A 21997-nucleotide genomic window follows, 5' to 3' on the forward strand; every position below is an offset into this window, starting at 1 on the left:
AGACTATTAAACCATATAGATGTTAAACTATCAAGTCTTGTATAGTTTATCATAGTCTAACGTTATATATTATTAATAAATAATTAATTGTTTCATTATGAGTATAATCGGTAAGTCACTAGATTTGTTCCTCAAATAAAATCGGTACATTTTGGGAAAGTGCAATTAATGAGTTGGATATAATGTCTAAAACTATTTACTCTTCTGAAGTGGAGAGGAATGTCTTTGTTTCCTTAGGGATCAAATGTCAAGAATACTAAGTTATGAAACCCTTTGGCGATGTATTCTTCCTCAATTTATACTTGTAAACTTTTGTGTGACGAAACTCGTGTGATAGATCATTTTCTTTTTCTTCAATAAATTTATATACAGAGGCCTTGTTTTTACCATTTCACTTATTGTGAATAGTATCTAGTAACCTTTTATTTCTGTGGATGTAACTGAGGATTCATAATGGGAATGTATCGAGAAAATGTCAAGGTTAATGACTTGAACCAAAAGTTATGGCAGTTATAATGGGAAACTATCTGGTAAATTCTTAATATGTGATTGATTTACATTCAAACAGTTGTGGCATCTATTCTATCTTAATCCAATTACTCAAGTTGTTGCATAACAGGGCCCTGGCAATCAGCTTTTCAGTAGGTTGTTTGAGTTTTCAATGAAAATTCATTCAAGAAACTTCTGCTTTGTCCTCAGAGTTCTGTCGTAAAGGTTACCAAGGACTCAAATCTCAGATTCAATCAATGAGACAAAGGTAATTGGAGAAGCAAGACATGTCAAGCGTCAACATTTTGCGTATCTTTTGTGCTGTCGTTCCTTACTATTGACCAAAACAATATGAATGCATATACATGTAATTAGATAGTTATGTATATAGAAGAAATATAGAAACCAAATGCTATTGAAAAGTTTCTATTTATTACTTCCAGTTTATTCATACACATACAAGGACAATACAATTGATTTCCACTGGAAGTTTGCAGATGAAGATTGAAACCAGTAAAGCTGAAGGCTTATGGCTTACCTATACGAACGTTTTGGAACTAAAACTTTTTCATTGCGGTAATCCATAGCTAGCAAACTTTACTTTTGAGATTTTCTGCCCAGGAGGACAATGGGCTTTGGATTGCATTTTGTCTGATTTTCCAGAGGAGATTATGTTCCAGTTGCTTAAGGTTGGTTGCCCTTCAAAAATATCAGCACATACGCTTCCTGTTGCTCTTTTGACCAAAGTAATTCCCTTTGGGTCACCACCCCATTCTTCGAACACAACCAACAGGTTTCCAGTTGAATTCAGCCATGAGCGTGGAACATGATACCTAAAAGTAACATCTACCGAGTGAATATTCAAACTGGGGAAACAAACGATGACAAGAATAAAGAAGCAACACTGTTCTCACCATCTTTGAGACGGCTGTCCATTCTTCGTGTTATATTTCTTTCTAATAGAATTTGAGGTAGGTCTGACTTCTTACCCTATAAAACCTTGTTAAATTAGAGGATTATCCCATCTTATAAACCCAGTAAGCTTGAGCATGTCTAATCGGTATGAGACTCCAACACTCCCCCTCACGATCAAGCTCATATGTTGGGTCTTGCTTAGTCAGTGTGAAACTCCAAAATTCTCCCTCACGGTCTAATCCATATATTTTGGTTATACATGTTAATATAAGTAGTTGTTAACTCTAACTCCTCGTTACAATCAAGCTCATATGTTTTTATCATGCCTGTTGATGGAAGTAATTGTTGGCTCTAACTCCTCATCACAGTCAAGCCTATATGTTCTAGTCATGCTTGTTGATGCTATATATCCAGCCAAGTGGCGCCCAATGCTGTGGCCATTGATCCAAATCAGATGGTACTCATATCCAAAGCTAAAGGATCATTGCCTGCCAGTGCATTGAAAGTAGTCTGCAGAACAAATATTTGGTATTAATATATCTGGTATACCATTAATTTTTAACAGTAGTGGAAATGAACTGATTAGAAATTGTTCTCACCTTGTACCATGTCAATGGTTGTTTTTGGGCCAACGATGATCGTTCTACCCATTCAACAGAAAGGCTTCAACTAACGGTATGAAAGCTTAAATCTTCACCTTTCAGACCAATCTGCTTAGATCATACAGTACATTTTTAGCGAGCTTGTGATAAATATCAGTGTGAAAAACTTGTACTCGAGAAATACTCAATCATTTATGACCAACTTCCTGGCTACATCTGCATTACCTGTTGCTTTTTCAACATTCAACATCATTTAGACAAAGTATACTCACTTTATTTTACTGTTGCTTTTCCAACATTCAACACCATTCTAATAATTTCAAGGGTTCAACAAAATCAATAGTTCACAAGCAAGGGTGTAGTACTATCTGCAGTAATGGCTTTATATATTGTATTAACAATTGGATCTGGTGTGAGTCCTCATTGGACGTAGAAATAATGCATTCAAGCAAAAATTCTTTTCCAGAATAACCCACTAACCTGTCTACAAAATATAGCACAAGCCATAGTTATGCAAAAGACCTACCAGAACCCTAAATTTTCAGTATGGTGAAAGGTAATATATTTCTCTTGAATATTTATAGACATACCTTGTAAGACCATTTCTGTTTAGACAAGTCTCTCGTCCCCTCATTGAGACCCTTCAATGTTACTGGACCTAGCACACCAGCATTCCATTGCTCGAAATGTGTGCCTACATTCTGAGAATTTGATGATGGAAAGAGTAAACTGTCATACTTCCGAGTTGTCAGCAGTGTTCAAAGAATAGAGGCGCATCAGAAAATGAGAAAACTGACCTGAAGACCCACAGATAATACTTAACAAAGAAATCCGGTTCTCACCAACTCTCATTTTGACATTTTGACTGAAACTTAATTTTGGATTGTCAACTCCACCATAAACAGTTCCTGAATTAATGATAAAAGCTAAAGTGAGTTGGTGATAAGTGAAGATACACAAGATTTTCATTTGACATTAGTACTCAGCCAACTTATGATAGTGTCTCAATCTTCCTATTACCTGATAGTTGACCATTAATGAAAACATGCAGTGCATGACCTGCAGACCAAATGTTGAGAAGAGGATCCTGTCCATTATTCAGAAATCCTTCATTAGCGTCTATATTTAATTATTTACACCGAGTGGGACACAGAAAACATATATTGATAAAAATCAGTTTCAGAAAGATTATAAAAACTAATTTTAAAATTAAGAAGTTAAATGTGTGAAGGAAGCCAAGAGGTGATTAGTCAAGACTATTCACTTTGTCATATACCACAAATAATCCGAAGCATCTCTAGTCACATTTAGTTGTTCCCACAGCCCATCAGTGGTAAAAGTTTTATCATCGCTAGAAGAGGCACTTTCTTCAATGTATGACTGCCAAGAAAATTTGCTGATGGACCAAGTTGGCAGTTCATATTTCATATTTTGAAAGTCCACTTTTACCGAGTATGTTGTGTCATAGTTAGCAAGGAATGCCGCACAAGATCCAGATTCTGGGTTAAATACTTGAGCCTGTAGATAATTATAGTGATTAGAAGTTTAATTCTCAAAGATGGAAACCAAGGCTTAAGTCTGGTTTTCTCCTACTTTGCTCAAAGGCTTACCTCTTGATTTTTTCCGAGCGAAGTCACTGTAGATCTTATTTTAAGAAGTTCTAATATGATGAATTGTTAAATTTGTTTTTACAAACAAAAAGGATATGAAAATTAACAGTTAACTTACATATTCATTTGATGTTAAATGATTATAAATAATATTTTGAGTATATAATCTTATAAATATAAATACCAAATTAAATTAAAATGTTGAACTTATTTTAACATGAATAGTACATACTTGAAATAAATAAGTAAAATGTTTAATTTATTTGACATAAAAAAATTCCCGTTAACAAATGGACCTGCCCATTTTTTATGGATTGGCAAAAGGCCGGTAGTTTGGAAGCTGGGCTTTTGCGGGCTGAATCTGGGCTCTCTCCTAATCGGAACTTTTTATTAGCTTAGGAAATGAGATCTTTTATTTTTTTACAAAATTTCATTTCTAATTCAACCACCAAAAGTAAAACGAATAAATCTTTAATAATACAACTTTATATTGTCAACATCAAATCTTTCATATGATGAAAAACAGTTTCTCAAAAGCGATTATATGTAAAATCACATCTTTATTACGTTGACTTTTTATATAAACGTAATATTTACGCACATAATTACTTTTAACTTTTATAGAAGTGATTGTTAGATGCTTTTTCTAAAGCTTTTCAATAATTTTGCTTTAAATTAAAGCATTCCTTGTTGAAAAATAAATTTCTTAGCTAATTAAAATTATAGACAGATTTTATGTCTAAGAAAATATGCCAAAATGTTCCCTTTATAAAAAGGCAATATATATATCATTTTGGACCATTCAATTGAGAAGAAACTTAGATTCGAATAAATCCAATTTGGATTTGTTCATAAATTTTCATTTAATGTTCTTTTTATTAAGGGTGCCCATAGAAAGCAACATTTTTATTTTCTATTTATTCCTTTCGTATTAATTTGTTTGTCTTTTCAGCCACCCACTCCACATTTTTTTGTTCCTTTTTATTTTATTATTATTATGTGATCTAAATTAATCTAGAAAAAAATTGGTATATACTGGGGGTAGTTGAGCCTTTAAACTTCCCTTTTTGTCATCTTCTAGATTATCTCTAGAAAAAAAATATATATATATTCACATCGTAAATTATTTGTTTCAAAATAATTAGGTTTAAATGCACTGAAAATAATTAAAATCACAAAATTTAAAGGAAATTAATTAGGAGAAATATCATATTAGATATATATATATAAAAAAAAAAAAAAACGTATAAAATAAATTTAAGCATATTTTTTATTAGTTTTTGCAAATTAAATTTACGTATTGAAAATAACGTTATCTTTCATGTGATTGGTTGAAATATAATTTAATTACAAATAATATTATACCAAAAACATAAAAATGTATGTCTAAATGTGCAGTCAAATCTTGGTGACATCTTCATATTGATTATTGTAGTAAAATTAAGAGAATTGCGCAGGAAAATCATGTGCAATTTTGGTTGCTTAAAGCAAAAGCATCATGCTCAAATTATCATATATTAAAATATACTACAAGTTACCAAAGCATTATATTTAATTGGCTGTCGGCTTTGTCCCAATAATCAAGACTCACCCACTCTTTTGCTTTTGTTTTTGAATAAACGACTTTTTCCCACCAAGCAATCGTTTAATGACACTTTGTCATCCACATTTTTTAAATACTATTTTATTATCAAAATTTATATTTTATATTTTATTTTGGTATCATTACGATTTCACAGCACTATCATTCTCTTTCTTGATTATCACTCATTAAAACTCCTCAAACTCTATCTATCGAAAATCGAGCGATAAAGGTTTTACACAATCGTTCCTCCTAAGTCAAATTTCGATCAATCACATCTACCAAAATACAATCTTCCACTACCAAAAGATTCATCGGTCTCTCCTCTTCAAAAGTATTAATAGCTTGGACAAAGTTTGCTCTATGTTCGTGCTAGAATATAAATTTGAGTTGTAAAATAATATTTTAAAAGTCTGTGGGTGAGAAAGTGTTATTAAATCATTATTTGGGTGGAAAAAAGTCGTTAACTCCTTTTTTGGTGTTTTAAAGTTTAATGATATAAATGCCCCAAAGTATGATATGATAACAACATTCATTTTGAGGTTTCCAAAACATCATAAATTCCCCTATTATTAATAAACTGTTAGTGAACTATTAAAACTTGTATTGATATAAGTTTCGTACATATTACCAAATGACTCTCGTACCATTTATCTTAACACCTAAAATAAAACTTAACAATAGGGGGATATCTGTTATTTCTGAAACTCTAAGTGAGATTATTGCTATTATATTATATCTGAAGGGGATTAATGTTATTAATCCAAAATATATATATATAGCATTGAATGGAATGGAATGGTGTGAAAAATGTGAATGTCTTTATTTGAATTTTTAATGGTGTTTGGACGGAGAGAAAAAAATAATATTGAATCAGGAAAATTATTAATTTGTTGTGTAATTTGATAATCCTTATTATTTCTGCCCTTAATGGCTATTATAAACTATTAAAAGCCAGAGAACTATCTTTTAATTAATTATAAAATTATCATTTTTCGATAATAGTCTTATATTTCTCTCCTCAAATACGAGCATTCTTGTGTCACGTATCCATTTTTAGAAATATATTAGTGAAAATATGCTTTTATTTTAGGTCAAAATATATAGGTTTTAATTTGTAAATTATTTAATATAAAAAAAATTTAAGTTGATATTAAAATTTTGGAAAAGATTAATTGCACGATGAAATATACTCAAATTTTATGTAATAGTCAAACGTTTAATGTTGATATGAACACTAAAGAGAACAGAAAAAAAATTATTGATAAGGGGAGGAAAATTTTTATTTATGTTTAATATTGTTGTTTTAAATCATGTACCAAAATTATCAAAAATCTTACCTTCACTTAAAAAGGAAAATTATATTTAATATTATTTATCACCCAATTTAATGTTAATGTTATATTATTATACATTCAATATCTTATGATAAAAAAATATGAAGGTATCTTTCTAGTGTCACCCATGGCCCACCAATGTAATATAAGAGTGAAAGATGCTTTAATTTCAAAATCTGAACAACATATTAACAGAATTCTCAACAACCTTCTTTCAGCTCCAGAGGGCTTGTTCATCTTCAAAGGTTGGCTCTCTCTTTTTGTATTTTCATCCCAATATCACATGCATGCTCATTTTCACGAATAACTTTTTTTATGTTACTTGCATTTGCGTTCATGTTATTGTATCAAGATCTTGAAGTTTGATTATTGAATGAGAGTTGGTGATGTTTATTTGTTTGTTTTTTGTACGTAGAGTGAATTTGAAGAGGATGGTTAATTTGGGTTGAGAAAAGAGATCACTCTTAGGTTACATTTGATTCTTGTTATTGTGTCAAGATCAAAGGGTTCAAATTTCTTGGAAGTTTTTTATAATTGAAGGGTTGTCATGTTAGTTTATTTTTATGTAGAGTACTATGAGGAAGAGGGTTTCAATTGAACATTGGAAAAAGATCATTTGTTTTTTGCAATTAAGGGAGGCTGTGTTTGTTTGGAAGCAAATCAGTTCCTACAAAGAATCTGTTTTGTTTGGATAATTCGATCAATCGGATCATAAATCCTCATGAAAGTTTGGTAAGTCCAAGTTGTTTAGTGGTTGTTTTAGTTAAATTCATGGAAAAGTTTCTTTTTTTGGGAAGAAATTGAATTGTACTTTTTTTCTGGGGAAAGTTTGAATTGGAAAGATTTCCAGAAAACAATGGAGGGGTCCACGGATCCTTTGTGCATCTGTATCAACTCCACATGTGCTTATTATCTCTTAGCAGTGTCATATTTAACTTTATCCTAATAATGAAACTGGTGGACCTTCTACAAACACATCTTTAAAGGAACTGGCGAATTTTAATTTTTTTTATTGGCTCCATTATTGATCGAGGGATTTACTTTATACAATGTTGTCCCAGAAAAAATCATTGTGCGACGACTTTTTCAGCATCGAAATTGTATATAAAAATTATCTAGAAAGTCCCTTGTTTTGGGATTGCGTTTGACTCTTGACTCCTTTAATAATAATAGTAAAGCGTCTGAAATCATGATTGAATTTTTCATATTTTGTTTCAAGGAAAATGGAGAATGGTATCAAAGAAGAAGGTGAACCGGGCATTTCTTCAATCAACAAGGTATGCTGTTCACTTCATTATTCAGAGAGCAGAGTCGACACTTCTCTTATATATTTCGGGGCATCTGTAGTGTTTCATGATCAATCTGTCTCTACATTGACTGGTTTAGTATATTTTTCTCCAACATAGAGCAATATCCATGATTCATACATTTCTACTTGTAGAATGCCGTGGCTTCTGTTCATGTACTGGAGCCTAAGAAATAATATCAGTGTAACTCATCATTGCAGTATACTAACATAGTGTCTGTTTTCCTGCTGAAGATGGAAATGAAGAATTTAGATCGATCAATTTTCATTTCATCTCTTCAGATTATTGTTTGCTTAATCAACTTATGCCGAATTTCCTACGTAAAAGATGATATAAAGATGGGTATAATTTGAAGTTACCCCAAAACTCATTTGTATATATTAAAGTTATTTTATGTTAAAGTCTTGCAAGAGGATGCTGTGTTGAAAGTTTGGGATTGAAGTAATGAATGTAAATCTCTTAGACTAGTCTGAACTTTGAATAGAATTAAGTCTAAAGAATGTCAAATATCTGGTCTTATCCGACTGAATTTAGCCTTCATTAAAACCATTCTGAGGACAGAATGTGTCACCTTTCAGAGAGTTTATAGTCTCACAGCTAATGTTAGTGACATTATTCAGTTTGAAGACTGACATACTCTTTTTTGCATCTTGAAATTCTTGTTTCATTTTTATTTCTTTTTGTTCTTTCATCAGGTTGACCCAGGGAAACCTGCCCCACTAACATGGCAACGACAACTGGATAGTAAAGTAAATCTCCCTATAGGGTTCACTCTGAAGTTTCAAGAGATAAGGCATATGGTATGTTTGCGACTATTTGTGATTCGATTAATGTTTGACATGTTTCTTTCCCACCAAGTGTAGAGTGAAAATCAATTTCAGTCATTAAATTGTAACCTGCGAACAGTTTTGTTTTTCTGCAGTCAATATAGTAAGTTTTGGTCGTTCCAAATCTGTGGTGATCTTATTGCTGTGTGTTCTGAGAATGAAAACACTTGACTCTTAAGTGGGAATAATCTGAAAGCTTCAGCCTAAGATAGCCCAACTCATGTTGCTTTGAGCTCAATGAAGAATGTATAAACGTGAAGTTTTTATATAATATAGAATATCTATATTTCTACTATACTTAATTTAAATGATAAGAGGGGTTTACCCTGGCTGAATGCCATTTTTATCACTTCATCATTGTCCAGGTTGGGTCATTTCATTGTCATTCTGGTGGTGAACATAAAGTTGGTTTAGCAACCTGTTTTGTTTGTAACAATTTTGTGTTTAGAGTTTGTAGTCAATGGGGAAGAGCATGGATGTCATAAGTAATGTATCCTTTACTCTTCGTTCATATGAGCATCACTACGAAGGAGCTCTTCATGCTTCACAATGGACTCTTAACTAATGTTAATGTGCCCAATCTAGTGTTCTGACACATTCAGTTTATATTTGAGTAATGAACACAACTCTTTGCAATCCTCTCTTAGTTTGTACAAGATATCAGAAGGTTTGTCATCAAACTGACTGACAAAGAAATTCTGTACTGATTTTTTAGTATCGGTAGGAATACCAAAATGGATGACTATACATTCTTCTATGTTGTGCGTTTTCTTTCTTCACTGGAATTGATGCAGCTTTAAGGGCAAGAGTCATCTCAGAAGAGAGGAATATAGTAGTTTGAAGATCAGGACAAATGTTTTGATTCAGTAGTTTATTTGATCTGCACTTGCTTGCTCTTTAGTTAACAAGTCAAAGGGCCTATCTTGGCATCTAAGACTTGCCAATGGCTTACATCCTTCTGTTTTTGTATTTTGATAAATATTATCAAGTCTCATTCCATTTTTCTTATTTTTGACTGTTGGAAGGCCCTAATGGGTTTGCGACTGTATCGTCATGCCAGAAGAGAAGCAGCAGAAGGACGGGTAAAGATTACATCTGATTTTGTTTTAACAGATGCTTTATGATTAGAACATTACATTTGGATTATAATCCTTTATTTCAAATATAACCAAACATTCTTCATGTTTGTAGGCATCAATATTTGACATTTTCAGAAAACATATAATTACAAGTGATCATGGCATTCCTTTAGGTGGTATTGGGTATGTATACATCATTGCTGACAATTGTGACAATGCACATTTTTAATTTTCTTGTTAGTTTATGAAAAAACACACCGGCCACAGTTGTTTTGATTCGAAGTTATGTTTGAAATCACGAATTTAGTGCTGGAAGCATCGGAAGAAGTTACAGAGGCGAATTTCAGCAATTTAAATTATTTGCGAGAACATGTGAAGAAGGCCCAGTTCTGGCAAATCAGTTTTCTGTAAGTTTACTTCTTTTATTTTGAAGGCATATGTATACATCCAATAGCCAACCATGAATTGGTTCCTTTTATTTGTGAAAAAGTTTACCTGATGATCAATAGCAGTAAAAAATGAAATTTAACAATGTCTCGCTGTTTCCGTTTAACTTTTCACCATGCAGAATTTCTAATATATTTAATTGATCAGGTTTTTGTTTCACGGCCGGATGGAAAAAAAATTTCCACTGTATTATGTCCAAAGAGTCCAGAGGTTTCCGAGTAAGATTTAAAGATCATCCAGGAATTCAACTTCTTTAATTTTTGAAATTAATGTATCATTTGATAGTCCTTTATAAACACATTATTTGTACTTGTCTGAGTTACTCAGAAGACAAAGTTCAGCTTCAGGCATTGAATCTTGGGATTGGAATCTGAAGGGCGAGAAATGTGCATATCATGCTTTGTATCCGAGGGCCTGGACAGTCTATGAAGGTATTAGTTTTTTTAACTTGAAAACAGTAAATTTCTGTTCTATCATCGGCAGTTTCCTACATTTGTTATCAATATTTGCAAAAACAGGTGAACCTGATCCAGAGCTGAGAATTGTTTGTCGTCAACTTTCGCCTATTATTCCCCACAATTACAAAGAGAGCAGTTTGCCTGTATCAGTATTTACATTCACGGTATGAAAAGGCATGCAAGCAACTTCATTTGTATTTAAATACTTATTTGTAACTCTAGATTGTGTGCCTTAGTAGATGCTTTTTGCCTCTTTCAGCTATCTAATTCTGGACAGACACCTGCTGATGTCACCTTGCTTTTTACATGGGCTGTAAGTTCAGCATTTTATACAGCACATCACATCACATTTCAATTTATTATATTGAGTCCTTCTTGATAACCATGATCATTCTCGATGAATCTCCAATGACATGAAATATTTGGATTTAGTCAAACGATTCAAACTACATTTGCTTTCTGTTCCCTCACATGCTGAGTTTTCCGTTTCCCCATTTTGATAATGATTTTGTATCAAGTAGAAGGTCGTGGGATATTTTCAGTCTAAAATCTCACCCCTGGATAACTTGGTGTCATAAACCAGTTTATGCTATTTGTATTACTCTTAACTTATAAATTTATGATTTTTCAGAACTCTGTGGGTGGAGTCTCTGCATTATCTGGTGATCATTTCAACTCAAAGATGATGTGAGGATATCATTTTACTTACTTCAATCAGTGAATTCTTTAATGATGCTGCTTACTAATTATGCTGCTTGTATTCCAAGTTGTTGTAGCAGTTTAATCATTAAATAATTCTTGATTCCTTCCAGGACAAAAGACGGAGTGCATGGAGTAACTTTACACCACAAGTAATTTATTAATCAGATATACAATTGTACATATTTCAAATTCTAAGCAGCATCTTATATCTCTGATGTTAACTACAAACATTTCAGAACAGCAAATGGATGTCCTCCGGTAAGTTTTGCCATTGCAGCAAAGGAAACAGCTGATGTATTTGTCACCGAGTGTCCTTGCTTCGTGATATCCGGTGACTCTCGGGGAATCACGGCTAAAGATATGTGGAATGAGATAAAAAAGGTAGTTGGTCTTCTTTTACATTCTCGCATGTCTGCAAAATATAAAGCAATTTAAGCCTTAAAAATAAAAGGAGTCTTAATTTAGTCATAACTATCATGTTCTAGTATGTATATGAATACAAGTGTAATGAAATCCATCAATGAAGTCGAGGACTCAGTTTGGGTCACCAAAATCTGCATACATGATAGTTTTGACAGCATAATCTGCTACGGACTCACAAAAAATTATGACTGTTTTATTTGTAATTACAGAATGGATCATTTGAGCACCTTGACTGCAAAAGAACTTCACCATCAGAACCAGGATCATCCATTGGAGCAGCCATAGCAGCCTCTGTGATTGTTCCTTCTGGTGCTGTCCGCACCGTCACATTTTCATTGGCATGGGACAGTCCAGAAGTCAGATTTTGTGAGAAGACATACCACAGGTGGGCTTCCCGGATCTCCCAATACTTGTTTATAGTAAAGCCTAATGTCCCTAAAAGTTTTTTGTGGGTTTATTCTAAAAGCATACTTTCATTACAGGCGCTATACAAAATTTTATGGCACTCTAGGGGATGCAGCCCCAAATATGGCACATGACGCTATCCTAGGTAATGTCAACATGATTGTATCAACTGTTAGAATGAGCATTTATTTTCAGTTTCTACCAATACAACTAACTGAATGTTTTTCTAATATTTTGAAACTAGAACATGCTCAATGGGAATCCGAGATTGAAGCGTGGCAAAGACCAATTATTGCAGACAAAAGATTTCCTGAATGGTGAGATTAATGGAACCTGTTGGTATACAAAATCTTCTAAATTGCTTTAGAGATATCAAAATTGCGAATTTCTTATGCAGGTACCCCATCACTCTCTTTAATGAGCTGTATTATCTTAATGCTGGAGGAACAATTTGGACAGGTATTCATGGAGCTGAAAGTTTATTTTCTGGAAGCTGATTCTAATCTAATACTATAATGACACTTTTTTTTTTAATTTTGGATAGATGGATTACCCCCGCTTCAAAATTTGGTGGCATTTAGAGAGAGAAAATTTGCTCTTGATAAAACCAGGTCAGATTTGAATACTCCAATTGATGATGCCAACGCAAATGACACTGCTGTTGAAGTCCTTAAACGGATGACATCGACACTAGATAACATACATACTCCTGCAGTGTCAAATGCTGCCTTAGGAACACGATTACTCCAGAATGAAGAAGAAAGCATTGGTCAATTCCTCTATCTTGAAGGAAGTGAATACCTCATGTGGAATACCTATGATGTTCATTTCTATTCATCTTTTGCAATACTCATGCTATTCCCTAAACTTGAACTCAGCATCCAAAGAGATTTTGCAGCCGCGGTAATGTTACATGATCCTGATAGGATGCAAATTATGAGTGATGGAAAATGGGTTCCAAGAAAAGTTCTTGGCTCTGTGCCCCATGATATTGGGCTCAATGACCCCTGGTTTGAAGTAAATGCTTATAATCTCTTCAATACTGATCGTTGGAAAGACTTGAATACGAAATTTGTTCTCCAGATATATCGCGATGTAGTTGCCACTGGTGATAAAAATTTTGCGCGAGCTGTTTGGCCCTCCGTTTATGTTGCAATGGCTTTTATGGATCAGTTTGATAAGGATGGAGATGGAATGATTGAGAATGAGGGATTCCCTGATCAGACTTATGACGCATGGTCTGTTAGGGGCATTAGCGCATATTGTGGTGGCCTGTGGGTGGCTGCTCTCCAGGCTGCTTCAGCCTTGGCACATGTAGTTGATGACCATGAATGTGCTAACTACTTCTGGGTGAAATATCAGAAGGCTAAAGCTGTATATGGCACTTTATGGAATGGTTCCTACTTCAATTACGACAACAGTAATGGTAGTTCAAGTGCAGCTATTCATGCTGATCAATTGGCTGGACAATGGTAAGTGAGAAGTACTTTCAGTTTTTTCTTTTTCTTTATTTTTCTTTTTAACATCAAGAATTAAAATATGACGAATATTAGGATAACAAATTCAACATGCTGACTTTTTTGTGGCTTGTGACATTTTTAGGTATGCTAGAGCATGTGGTCTTGCTCCAATAGCTGATGAAGATAAAGTGAAGAATGCACTCGAGAAAATTCACAAATTTAATGTCTTAAAGGTGAAAGACGGAAAGCGTGGGGCAGTGAACGGTATGTTTGCAGATGGAAGAGTCGATATGTCAGCTATGCAATCAAGGGAAATATGGAGTGGAGTTACATATGCGCTTGCTGCTACTATGATTCAAGAGAGCATGCCGGATAAGGCGTTTGAGACAGCCGCTGGCATCTATGAAGCTGCCTGGTCCCAACAAGGCTTAGGGTAAGTTTGCTTTTTGATGGTTTTGTTTTGGCTTCAGCTTCAGGCTTGTGTATGTCATATAGAGGTTTCATTCCTCTTCACTTGTCAAAACTCTTTCTGTTTACAGTTATGGTTTTCAGACTCCAGAAGCCTGGAACACTGATGACGAGTTTCGATCTCTTTGTTACATGAGACCATTGGCCATCTGGGCAATGCAATGGGCATTGACAAAGCCAAAGCTCTTTATGGATGAGATAAACATTGAAAGCAGTGATGAAGAGTCTTCATATATCAAGCAACATGCAGCATTTTCAAAAGTTGCTAACCTGCTAAAGTTGCCAAAGGAAGAACCTCCTAAAAGCTTGCTACAACTTCTTTATGATTTCACGTGCAAGAGAGTTCTGTGGTAACTAATTCTTACATCCTGCAGATAAATTTTGGCGATTTTTCTCGTTAACGAAAGGATTAATGTTTGATGAGCATTATTGGAACTTACATGCTATTGCTACTTCAATTGTATGTAAAAACAATTCCATTCAAAATACATTGATCAAATGGAAAGAAGCTTCCAAATGGATACTGTCATTGAAATAACAGTTGCTTCAGAATCCAAATAACTGCTTGTACAAGAGTTTTTGAGTATAATTAATATCTTCAATTCTTCATGCTTGTTTATTTTTTATTTTATTTTTTTTTTCATTGCAAGTTAAGCCTTTTATCTTACAGAATGGTATGACCTAGAGGCTTTCGTAGTTCATGGCCGGTAAAAATAGGTTTTAGACTTTCGAGTACATAGATAATATGACTTGACAAGTGATGCATTGACAAATCCAGGAGATTTATAATTAAATTTCAAATCAGAGGCACAATTGCCTTATTATCTTTCTTTCTTCCAGAACCCAAAAAAAAAGGGCTGGAGTTGGCTCACATTAAATGCAATATTGATCCTGATCTCAGTGGGTATTTCAAGAGACCCTATTTTACTTTTAAACTCGTAATTGAATTCATCCATTAAGAGGGAAAAAAAAATACGGGAGTCATTGAGATCATATCATCCAAAGCATACATCAAAATAGTAGAGCAACAACATTCTCAACAAGTATTAGCTGCATGTAAGAAATATAAGCATTTTCCAGACACCACCCGAAAATGACAATCTAAAAACTGAAACTCATATCAGCAGTCAGAGAAATAGACCTAACTGAAGCTACAGCTAACTAATCAATATCCGGTACACCTACACGCTACAAGAAAAGTTTTCAACGAGGTGCAGCATACATCTGGGTAGCATCGTATTGAGGATAACCAGGCTGCGGCGACACAGTTTTTCCGTAACCAACTGGAGCACTCCCTTGAGCAACCCCATATGCAGCTGGTTGTGCAGCAGCCTGTTCGTAGCTTGGTTGAGCCACTGTTGGTTGAGCATAAGCTTGCTGGCCACTCGCTGGTGCAGTATAAGCTGAAGCAGGGCCACTACCTCCATAATTAGGATCTTGAGTCCCTTGGTAACCATAACTTGCATTGGTGGTGCCTGGCTGCTCGGGGTAACCTTGTTGTGAATTGGTATACGCGTATCCACCAGTAGCAGCCACTTGCCCGTAGCCAGCAGCTTGTTGCCCACTAGGCAGCTGAGTATAACTGGGAACAGACTGGCCAACTTGTTGAGGATAGCCTGGACCAGATGCAGCCGCTTGTTGATTATAACCCTCAGTAGCTGGTGCAGAACCATATGCAGGATAGGTTTGTTGCATAGCTCCACTTGTTGCGTATGGATATTGCTGTTGATGTGGCACATTAGCACCATATGATTGGGCTGATGGAACAGAACCTTGGTAAGGCATATCTCCTGGTTGACCCGGCCGGGGAGGGCCATAAGATTGTGGTTGTCCCTGTGGTGGCATGTTGTATGATGGGGGCTTACCATATTGCTGCTGTTGAGGAAAACCTGGTTGCATGCTACCCTGCGAGTATACTGCCTGAGAGTTTCCATGTCCTCCATAGGGATGCTGCATTTGAGCATGATTGTCATACTTTGGTTCATCATATCCATGCCCATAACCCTGCTGAGGAGTTGTCTGGGCATAGGGAGGTTGATGCCCGTAATCATGACCATGTGGCTGCCCATAGTTGTAATTGGCCTGGGACGGAGGTGGGCCTCCTGCTGAGGCCAGCGTAGGGCCAGGACCATGCCCATGATTGGGAGTTGAATGTGCAACAGAGCCTGGGTGATCATGACCTCCTTGCCCACCATAGTAATCGTAACAACCGGCACCTCCATGAGGAGGGCCATGCATACTTGGAGGACCACCAAAATTACTTCTTGGACCCATTTGCTGTGAAGGATAACCACCATATGTTGCAGGTGGATACTGGGAATTCTGAGACGGATAAGGTCCTCGTTGCTGATAGTCATATCCCATTGGCTGCGATGGGGGAGGACCCCGTGGACCCCACTGAGGTGGACCAGAGGGTCCACGAGGTCGATAGGATTGCTGATTAAAACCACCAGAAAGAGGTGATGGCCTCACAGTCTAGTAAACACAAATTGCATTAATCAGATGAGTAACAAGAAGCACCATCATTAAAAATGTATATAAATCAAAGAACGTGATCTTGATGGAAAAATTAAAAAAATAGATTATTCATCAAAAAGGCATGTTCATCACAAACCAAAGATAGAAAAGATCAACATGTAAATAAACCATTAGAAGATGAAGTTGAGACCATAACACAACAAAGAAAATCAAAATACAAGAATAACATCATTAAGATTATGCTCCTTACAGAAGCCTCATAAAAGCTAGCACCATGAAATGCAAGACATTATCATCAACAACTTAACTTAGAATAAGACAAGATTATAAGTAAAATTTGTCCTAAAAAAAGTTAACTTTGTGTACAATAGCATGTATTCAATAAACTTCAGACGTCTACAAAACAAAAATTCTAAGCAAACTCATACCACCATCACAATCTTTCCCTCCTCAACAAAGAAGATCAAAGAAGAAAGGTTAAGCTCTACATGTAAGATTATTCTCAAAACGCCTTGGTTTAGAATCTCTACAATTAAATGATCTGTATCAGGTGAGATGATCTAATATTAACACCGAAACGTACAACAATCTAAACATGCTTAAAAAGACACCAACCAAGATTAAGTAATTGAACATTCATGAGACTTTCAGGAAATTTAAATTCAGAGCTTATCCCATTTAGAGGTCAGCACTATTAAAAAAACTAAATAAAGATGACACGTACATACTCTCCTAAATTTTCAACAAGCATCATATACAAGTTTGAGAATTGGTCCCATGCAAATTCAAAACAGAATCTTCACGAGGTAAAACACTATCTTCAAATACATGTCTGACGATAGAACATCGGGATACGGAAGACCACTAAGGTTAATACAATATGTCTTTACTACATCATGATTTTTTAACTTTCAAGTCTTGAAGTAATCTTACCAACTATTAACACCTGCAATTGCGAGAATACCTCTCTTCGGGGGAGTGATAAGTGGTTGTCTATTGCTACACCAAGAAAGCAATGCTGACCCATGGAAAAGGCATAGCCAAATCTGCATTTTTAAAGCCAACCAATACGAATTGGCACCTTCAACATAAATAAATCATGGCAACCGACATCTTGGATTGAATATATGACTATCTTCCTAATTGCATTCAAGTGACCTCGGCATAGATCATTCATCAATACCGTAAACTCTTATGAGTGTAATGTAATTAAGCTCTCACTTCCATGGCACAATATCACATCATGACTATCTACCATTAACTTTATTATACTGACAAATGTAAAAGATTCAGAAATTTCGCTCAACCAATCCAAGGACGGACATTTTTGCACCAACTCATAGAAAGAAGATTTATCAGCACCTCAAAAGGATAAATAATTGCTAAAACCCTAGTATACATATATTTGTAATGGAAGTAATGCTACATAAGCTGAGCAACTATGGCTGACATAATAAATATTTCACATGATATATGTGGCATGACAGAAATCCATGTGAGACATTCAAGAAATCACCCTAGCTAACTTCACTACCAGAGGGCAACATGATGTAGAAGAGCATTGCATAACGTAAGTTAAATCCACTTGTCATTTCATTATAAATAAGATTAGCCACTACCACAACCTGATTGAAGAAGTAATATACGCAACAATTTACCCAACAAGGTACTGTCATATAGAAGCTAAAATAATCTTAAAGTCCTACATGCACAAAGGAAGGGCATGGTAAAACAATTATTGATCCAAGCATTATTGAAAAGTGTGGTCCCTGAAATCCTAGACACACATTAATAGCTCAAGTGACCAAGGTAAAAGAAAATTTAATACATAAAGATAAAGAACCAAAGGACAGAAGTAAGTTTTAAAAACTGAATAACTTAGTAGCACTATTTTAGAAATCCTAGTAATTCATTCGAAATTTACAATTTGATATCTTGCATGACAATGAACCATATTCCTAACCTGGATAACAGCCACAACAGAAATGGCATTGCAAGTAATAAAATAATTTAAGAGTGCAATGGATGTTTACAATTACAAATTTATAAATGTAATAAAAAAATCTTACAGACACAAATCACATATAGACAGGCCAAGAGCACTTAATCCATCAGAACTGTTTTACAACTTGTCGTCTTACTATGACTGAAGAAAAGAAAATTAAAAGAGAATCTACACAGACCACATTGATAATTGTTTAACAAAAGATACCAGCATAGCAGTTATAATTAATGCATAACAATACAAAGAGAGAAAAAGCAAGCACACCAGGAGAAAAACAAACCTGATTCAAAACATCCTTTATCATTTCTTGAGCTATCTCAATCTGTCTCATATCACCAGTAACTCGCACTGTCCTCTCTTTGGAACCGTCTCCTTCAGGAAGATGTTGAGGTATCAGCTATACAAAGAACATAATCAAGTCAATATCACAAGAGTATACTCTTAAGCAATATAAGAAGAAAAAACACTGTAATCCATCAAATAAGTTAAGGCACAGGATAACGGTATCAACTACCTGGATTCGTGCCCCAGACCTGGTCTGCAGACCTTTGATAGTCTCTCCACCTCTACCAATGATTAAACCAACCTGGCAAAGAACACATGTAAGGCATAAAAAATAAAAAAATAAAAAAATTTAAAACACATTTAAGCCAAAAAAGTGGTTAAAACAATAACCTTCTCGTTTGGAACTTTTATCTCAACTTGTTCTCCAATCCCAGCAGCCTGTGCAGTAGCAAGACCCCTAGCTACTAGGGAAGGTGAGCCCCCTGCATCTGCCTGCAATAGAGGACAAATAACATACTGAATAGATGAGGGCAAGAAAGAAAGTGAACTGCTAAAAGGAGAGGGAGTGGACAAAGTAAAAAAATATATATTAAAATGGGCATTGGAACACGTACTGATGTACCACATCAGCTAAAGCTCCCAGGTTGTGGAAAATGAATACAATTACAAAGAGAACTAATTACCTCTGCTATGACAGCACTTATAAGCTTCTCAGCCTTGTTTATATTACTTAAAGTCCCAACTATTTCCACAGGTCTTGTAGTCGAATAGGGGTCAGCTTCAGCATCCCTTGTTATTTGAATTTTTGCCCCCGAATTGTACTGCAGGTACCTTATGGTATCCCCAGCCTTGCCAATAAGAACTCCAACCTGCACCATAAATTACCCAAAATAAATCTGTCAAAACCTTGCTCTTTCATACTAATCCTTCATAACCATTTCCCTAGTTGTAAAGACAGTTAATTGCAATGACCCATCTTGAAAAAAATATATATATAAATTTGGTTTTAGTTAGTACACAAAATTAATACATGTATTGTGTATATATTGTCAACACAAGCATTGAGCTCCACAATTACAAGCTCGTCCAGAAATAAATTTCAACAAATTAGCTATCTAATGACATACCTTGTTATTAGGGACCTCTATTCTGCGGGTCACAGTCGAAGCATCATTTGAAGCTGGCTCATCAAGCTTAGAATCATCACTCTCTTGCCGAGGTTCCTCATTAGAGGGTTCTAGACTTTCTTCCCCTTCAACAGTGACTTCTTTTGTTTCCTCTTTGACAGTAACAGAGGCTTCTTCTGTTTCCCCTTTAACACTAACCAATACTTCTTTAGTTTCCTCTTTCACAGAGATATGCTCTTTGTCACCTGATATCCGGTCTTCCACAGATGAAACCTGCTCGGTCTTAACCTCCACAGTCTCCTGCACCTCTTCTTTAGCTGCATCCTTACTTAAGTTTTCAGCATCCCCAGCTTCATCCAATATTCCTTCTTTTAATCCATTAATACTAGCTGCCACAACCACACATATAGGTTACAATGTACCTAAACTGATTACAAATGAAACATGAAAAAAAAAATCTATTTAACAATAAACATCATAAGTTTCAAAATCGCAACACAAATTCTAAAGCAAACACGACTCATTCGATTTGCAATTGAAATTCTATCCAATTTATGACATCTTCAATACTCTCACAGCCTCTAAAATGAGGAACCAATCAAAACGCAACACAAGTTAGCTCCAAATTACTCAAACCCTAACCTAAACAATGAAGGTTCAATATTTCCAATCATAAAGACTCGTCTTCCAGAGTCAAACAAACCAATCAACATGCTACAAGTGTCAACTCCAACTCACCGAAACCCTAAACAGAGAAAAAACAAATTACCTATCCCATCAGCTTTTTCATTATCCTCGTCGTGTCTCGGCCGCTTGGCCTCTGCTTCATCAGCTTCCGCCACGTCACCATCGGCATTAGCCTCGACAGCAGCGGAGTTGGGGCTGGGTTGAGCGGGGTCCTGAGCTTCCGGGTCTAAATCATCGAGCTTTCTTTTGAGATCCGACACCGCCGGAGCCACAACGACCTCTTCCTCCGCCATTCGGCTTTAACAAAACCCTAATCTTATTTTTCTTCAAAAACCAAACAAAACAAAACAAAACCAAAAGATTTCGTTTTTTAAGAGAAAAAATTAAAATATAGTTGGCTGATTTAGGGTTTTTTTATTGGGATTTTTTTCTTAATAATTTTGGGAGAGAAAGAGAGTCAGTGAGAGTCAGACAGAAATGTGGAGAAGAAGGGTTTTGAGGCTTTTATATAGTGCAATAAGGATAGCTGAGATATTTTTGGGCGTGACACTGTGAGAGTGAGTGACCTCAACTTTCTCTAATGTAGGGTTTCTCAGTCTAATTTCCGTTTGATCTGTAATTCGAAAATAATTTTTATAAATTTAAATATTTTAAGTTATAATTTTAGGTTAACATATAATTATAAATAAAAAGAATCATAAAAAATTCTATTAAAAATTGAATAAGATTCTTATCATAAATAAAACATTTCGTCTTTCACCTATAAAATATAATAGTGAGTAATTTAAGAATATGAAAAAAGAATCTGTTATAAGGAGTATGTAATGTAAAAGGTTGTTTAGAAAGATAGTATTTGTATTACGTATTAATCTTATAGATGTTTTATGTTGTATCATCTCCTACCGATATTTTAATATTTTTAATATTGAAATTTGTTTTTATATTAATTTAATTTATTTTCATATTAAAAGTCTATAAAAAACTAAGAAAAGAAGTTTTTTTTTTTAAAAAAAAAAAATTTACACCAGTCTTTAAGATTGTAATAAAAATTTGTTTTCAACCAAACTACTATTGACTAAAATGCGTTTTTATAAGATTATTTGTTTCCTAAAAAGTAAACCCATATTTAAATTGTATAAGAGATTTTATTGCCAAAATATGATGAAAATACTTGTTAATGAATATGAAAGTCTCGATTTTGGGGAAAATTTTCTGGTAACTAGTATTTTACTTTTACGAGTAAAATGAAAATTATGAGTATATACAAAAAGAAATTACAAGTGAAAAGAAATTATGGAAATAAA

General features: G+C 34.7%; 2 protein-coding genes and 1 pseudogene across 6 annotated transcripts; 1 reads left to right on the forward strand and 2 right to left on the reverse strand.

The window, feature by feature from the left end:
• Positions 1-1057: 1057 nt before the first annotated feature.
• Positions 1058-3742, reverse strand: LOC116106621 (annotated as a pseudogene).
• Positions 3743-6726: 2984 nt separating this feature from the next.
• LOC116106539 (non-lysosomal glucosylceramidase-like) lies at positions 6727-14720 on the forward strand. Of its 4 annotated transcripts, none has more exons than XM_031392909.1 (20): positions 6728-6780; positions 7755-7812; positions 8538-8642; positions 9695-9751; positions 9861-9931; positions 10056-10155; positions 10343-10413; positions 10523-10626; positions 10714-10817; positions 10913-10966; positions 11285-11340; positions 11466-11504; positions 11592-11736; positions 11988-12163; positions 12261-12328; positions 12428-12500; positions 12581-12642; positions 12728-13655; positions 13786-14076; positions 14183-14720. In XM_031392909.1, the coding sequence occupies exons 2-20, from the start codon at positions 7759-7761 to the stop codon at positions 14463-14465; spliced, it is 2841 nt and encodes a 946-aa protein (XP_031248769.1). In that variant the 5' UTR covers positions 6728-6780; positions 7755-7758; the 3' UTR covers positions 14466-14720. The 4 variants fall into 4 exon arrangements, with proteins under 4 accessions (XP_031248770.1, XP_031248769.1, XP_031248768.1 ...); XM_031392908.1 differs by lacking the exon at positions 6728-6780 and adding an exon at positions 7242-7267 and having other exon boundaries at positions 7754-7812; XM_031392910.1 differs by lacking the exon at positions 14183-14720 and having other exon boundaries at positions 6727-6781; positions 13786-14080.
• A 352-nt stretch (positions 14721-15072) lies between these two features.
• On the reverse strand, positions 15073-21216 carry LOC116106513 (far upstream element-binding protein 2-like). Of its 2 annotated transcripts, none has more exons than XM_031392884.1 (7): positions 20776-21216; positions 20007-20395; positions 19563-19748; positions 19270-19371; positions 19106-19180; positions 18875-18991; positions 15073-16586 (listed from the first exon to the last, which is right to left on the reverse strand). In XM_031392884.1, exons 1-7 carry the CDS (start codon positions 20984-20986, stop codon positions 15315-15317), a joined length of 2352 nt encoding a protein of 783 aa, XP_031248744.1. In that variant the 5' UTR covers positions 20987-21216; the 3' UTR covers positions 15073-15314. The 2 variants fall into 2 exon arrangements, with proteins under 2 accessions (XP_031248744.1, XP_031248745.1); XM_031392885.1 differs by having other exon boundaries at positions 19109-19180; positions 20776-21215.
• Positions 21217-21997: the final 781 nt, after the last annotated feature.

The sequence above is a fragment of the Pistacia vera genome, unplaced genomic scaffold (assembly GCF_008641045.1).
Source record: "Pistacia vera cultivar Batoury unplaced genomic scaffold, PisVer_v2 Contig52, whole genome shotgun sequence".
Lineage (NCBI taxonomy): Eukaryota > Viridiplantae > Streptophyta > Magnoliopsida > Sapindales > Anacardiaceae > Pistacia > Pistacia vera.